The following is a 3,787-nucleotide window of genomic DNA, read 5'->3' on the forward strand; positions in this document are numbered from 1 at the left end:
CCTCCACAGTCACCAGATCTCAATCCAATAGAGCACCTTTGGGATGTGGTGGAAAGGGAGATTCGCACCATGGATGTGCAGCCGACAAATCTGCAGCAACTGCGTGATGCTATCATGTCAATATGGACCAAAATCTCTGAGGAATGTTTCCAACACCTTGTTGAATCTATGCCACGAAGAATTAAGGCAGTTCTGAAGGCAAAAGGGGGTCCAACCCGGTACTAGCAAGGTGTACTTAATAAAGTGGCCAATGAGTGTATATACATGGTGTGTGTGTGTATGTAGCCTATGTATATGTAAATTTAGCTAAGTGACTCGCCCAAAACATGTCAAGATCATATTTGTCCCCGGAATGATCAACATGTAAAAATACAACTGTACCTGTTTTTTTTTTTTATTATTCTTTATGTTGTATTTATGTTATTTAGTTAATTACTTAATCCTTAGTATGTTATTTAGTTAAAGCCTTCATTTTTGTGTGGATGACACTGTGCTCTGACTTTATTATTGTTGGTCACAGTTGCCAGAGAGGCCAACTTTAAAAAGAAATTCCTTGTGTTCTTTTTGCCATGGTGGCTATATGATGCTAACTGGAGAATGGATTTCAAGGACTGCGCGCGCAGATCTATGGCCAATGTTGAATCCAACGTTTATATTTTTTCTACGAATCTTAGTGTTTACATGCACTAAACTGTGGAATGGATTGGCACCGCAGCGCCCCCATAGTAATAATCCACGATGATCACATTACACAAAACTGAAATTGCACGTCAAAATAACACATTGTCAATATTTTTGAGACCCCCCCAAAAAAATTTTAACAAATCACGTTTTCAGGGGAGCCCATGTCTTATTAAGGGGAGCTGAGCTCCCCCTATAGCTCCCCCGTAGTTCGCAACCTGGTTGTGATAGTAGCGTGTTCGTCTTTAGTTTATGGACTGCTTTTTTTAAATAAAATAAAAAGTGTGATAATTTGATTTTGCGTTATAAAACATCTTATAAATTTTTTTTGGATTCGGAGTAAACGTAACTTTTTTGGTGAGAGTGACAGCTGTAATAGGAAAGAGGGCGTGGCCTCGCTGCGCGGTTGCTTTTAAAGCTGCGTGATTTACTTTCTTTTCAACACAGCTACATCCTGCGCTGGCCTCCGAGACACCGTCTGAAACTAAAAAGCTACTTGCAAACTTTCTGTCGGCTGAGGCGTTTAGGAGGGTGGCTAAAAGAGCTGTCTTGACTTCAAGCTCGATTTGATAAGTGGCGGAACCGTGTTTTCAGAACATTAATGCAACCTAAACCGCAGTAACAAATTGTTCGCTTCATCGAAACAGTAGCAGAAATCATGATGGCGGAGCAGCATCAGCTGAATTTGGAGGCTGCAGCTTTGGGACCGGACCGCTCATTTATCCAGCAGTGCGGTGTACACGTGCCTGGCTCCGTGTCCAGCACACCCATGAGCACCCCATGCAGCTCCGTGCCTTCATCCCCGAGCTTCAGCCCAAACGGACAGAGAAGCGGTGCTGAAGATCTCTACTGGAGCCTGAGCACGGGGGCTTATCCGCAGCACGCAGATCCCCACTGCCTTGAACTGACACCCGAGGATGTCCGGGAAGCCTTAAGTGCCAATCTCATGCATGCACACCCGTCTCAGCTCCACCAGGCAGAGATGGAGCATGGATACAGGAGCGTCGGTCAGTTCCATGTACCAAACATGCATCCGTACCATCAGCAGCAGTACACCGAACTCGGCCACAATCCCGACTTCGCGCACGGCAAAAGCGTGGATCAGTTAATGCAGCATCTCGACTGTGCACCTCAAGGCGCGACGCACCTGAAGTCGCATAATATCCACCAGCAGACGCACCACAGACGCGGCGAGCGCTCGGAGAGCCGCTTCTCCGACCAGCAGCTGGTGTCCATGTCTGTGCGCGAGCTCAACCGACACCTCCGCGGCATGAGCAAGGACGATATTATCCGGCTGAAGCAGAAACGCCGTACCTTGAAAAACCGCGGGTACGCTCAGTCGTGTCGGCACAAACGCGTTCAGCAGAAACACCTGCTGGAGAACGAGAAGACGAGCCTCGCGACGCAGGTGGAGCAGCTGAAGCACGAGCTCAATAGGCTGGTGCGCGAGAGGGACGCGTATAAACTCAAATGCGAGAGGCTAGTTGTCGGAATGAACTGCCAGAGTAATGGACCTTCTCGTGAAAATCCCTCATCGCCTGATTTTTTGCGATAGTTCTTCATATATTTAATGTTGCTAAAGTTTCCTTTAATAATATTAAAAAACATGATTGTTTGCTGGTCTGATCAGCTGAAACATGCCTAAAACCAGCTGGAAGACCAGCAAACGACTTCTTTTAGGTGTTTTTGTCAGCAGAAGAGAAAGTTTTAATCCTGTTATTCTGTATTTTATATTTTCACTCAACTTTATCTCTGACATGTCAAGCTGGTTTTGATAATGTATCTTTTATCTTCTAGTTTTCACAACAGACTCAGCTGGTCATCTCAGCTATGCAAATGACATTTGACCTTTTTGGCAATAGATGCATTGCATTGGTATTTTTGTTTGTTTGAACATTTTATATATCTTTAATTTGTTTTATTAATCAGTTGTATTATATGTTCCTTGAAACTCTTCTGAAGAGATGATTGTGATTTGAATTTCATTGTTACCTCCAGAATAAATTTTTGAAGAAAAAAATAAACATTTTTCCCTTATTTTTCGTACACCTCCCCAGGACGCAGTTTTTACACGAATCTTACGTAGCACGGATGTTTTATATGTAACCCATCAACAGACTGACTTGAAACACACACAAAATATACTGAGAACATAAAAAAGCAGTATACAGGTATGTCTGCTCGCAGCAACCTTTGACCTCGCTTAACGTCTGTTTCCTGAGACAACTGTGTTTCTAATGACTCGAGAGACTCAAAGAAGAGCTGCACAACACTGATTGTACTAAGGTGGAAATAAGTTTTGCCCTCTCCTTAAGAGGAAAGCAAAGGCCGTCCATCTGAATTGTTTTTTATATCTCTTGAAAGTAATTGTTGTACTACGAACTCCAGTAACACAGGGTTTTGCTGGAAAGACCAGCCCATTATGACAAACTTTACGAGCAAAATGAGTAATCTACACTCTAAACCACAATGTTGGAACATTTGCTCTTTGGTAATGAATCGAAAATGATTTAAATATTCAAACTTAATGTCATAAAGGTAGCTAAAAGAAGTAAAAGAGTAGTGCTGATACACTTTCACAACACTGACATAAATATAGATCTTCGGTTGTTATTTTTGTTTTACACAACTCTCCTTTTCTCAGGATCCAAACAACATGTGTGGCAAAACAGCCTTTAACCCTCGACCTTGTTGTCAACTGGTCCTTAACAGTTAGCGCAAGACTGACCTCCTTGTAGTGACGTGCCAGCTGTGCAATGCAGGGTCACAGGTGCAAAAGCAGTTTTTCACTAACAGCTTTCTCATCCCAAAGTTAGCTTGTCATTCATGAGAATGATTTTTATGAAAGCATATGGTCAGATCAATAAAAATCGGACTAATGTGCCATAAGACTTTAGATAGAAGCTTATTATTGGCATGCATTCAGGTCCGTTTTTATTCTGTAAGCTGTTCTGTACGTTTTCTGTGGATTATTCACCGTAGGCTACTGATCATTTCTCGGGGTCTGTTTGACTCTATACAAATGCATGTATTATTTTAAATGTAGATAATTATTTGTATCATTAATTGCTGTTCTTGTAGTGAGAAAGACTCGGTGTACAGTGTT

The 3,787-nt window shown here is 42.4% G+C and overlaps 1 protein-coding gene across 1 annotated transcript; it reads left to right on the forward strand.

Moving 5' to 3' along the window:
* The first annotated feature begins 1,127 nt into the window (after nt 1-1,127).
* Nucleotides 1,128-2,705, forward strand: LOC306855188 (transcription factor MafB-like). The gene has a single exon (XM_079393676.1). It carries the CDS (start codon nt 1,340-1,342, stop codon nt 2,234-2,236), a length of 897 nt encoding a protein of 298 aa, XP_079249802.1. The 5' UTR covers nt 1,128-1,339; the 3' UTR covers nt 2,237-2,705.
* The last annotated feature ends 1,082 nt before the right edge of the window (nt 2,706-3,787 follow it).

This window comes from Barbus barbus, assembly GCF_936440315.1.
Source record: "Barbus barbus genome assembly, chromosome: 35".
Lineage (NCBI taxonomy): Eukaryota > Metazoa > Chordata > Actinopteri > Cypriniformes > Cyprinidae > Barbus > Barbus barbus.

Excerpts from the sequence above, each read along its gene's own strand:
- LOC306855188 (XM_079393676.1), top strand. The coding sequence starts at position 1,340 with ATGATGGCGGAGCAGCATCAGCTGAATTTGGAGGCTGCAGCTTTGGGA.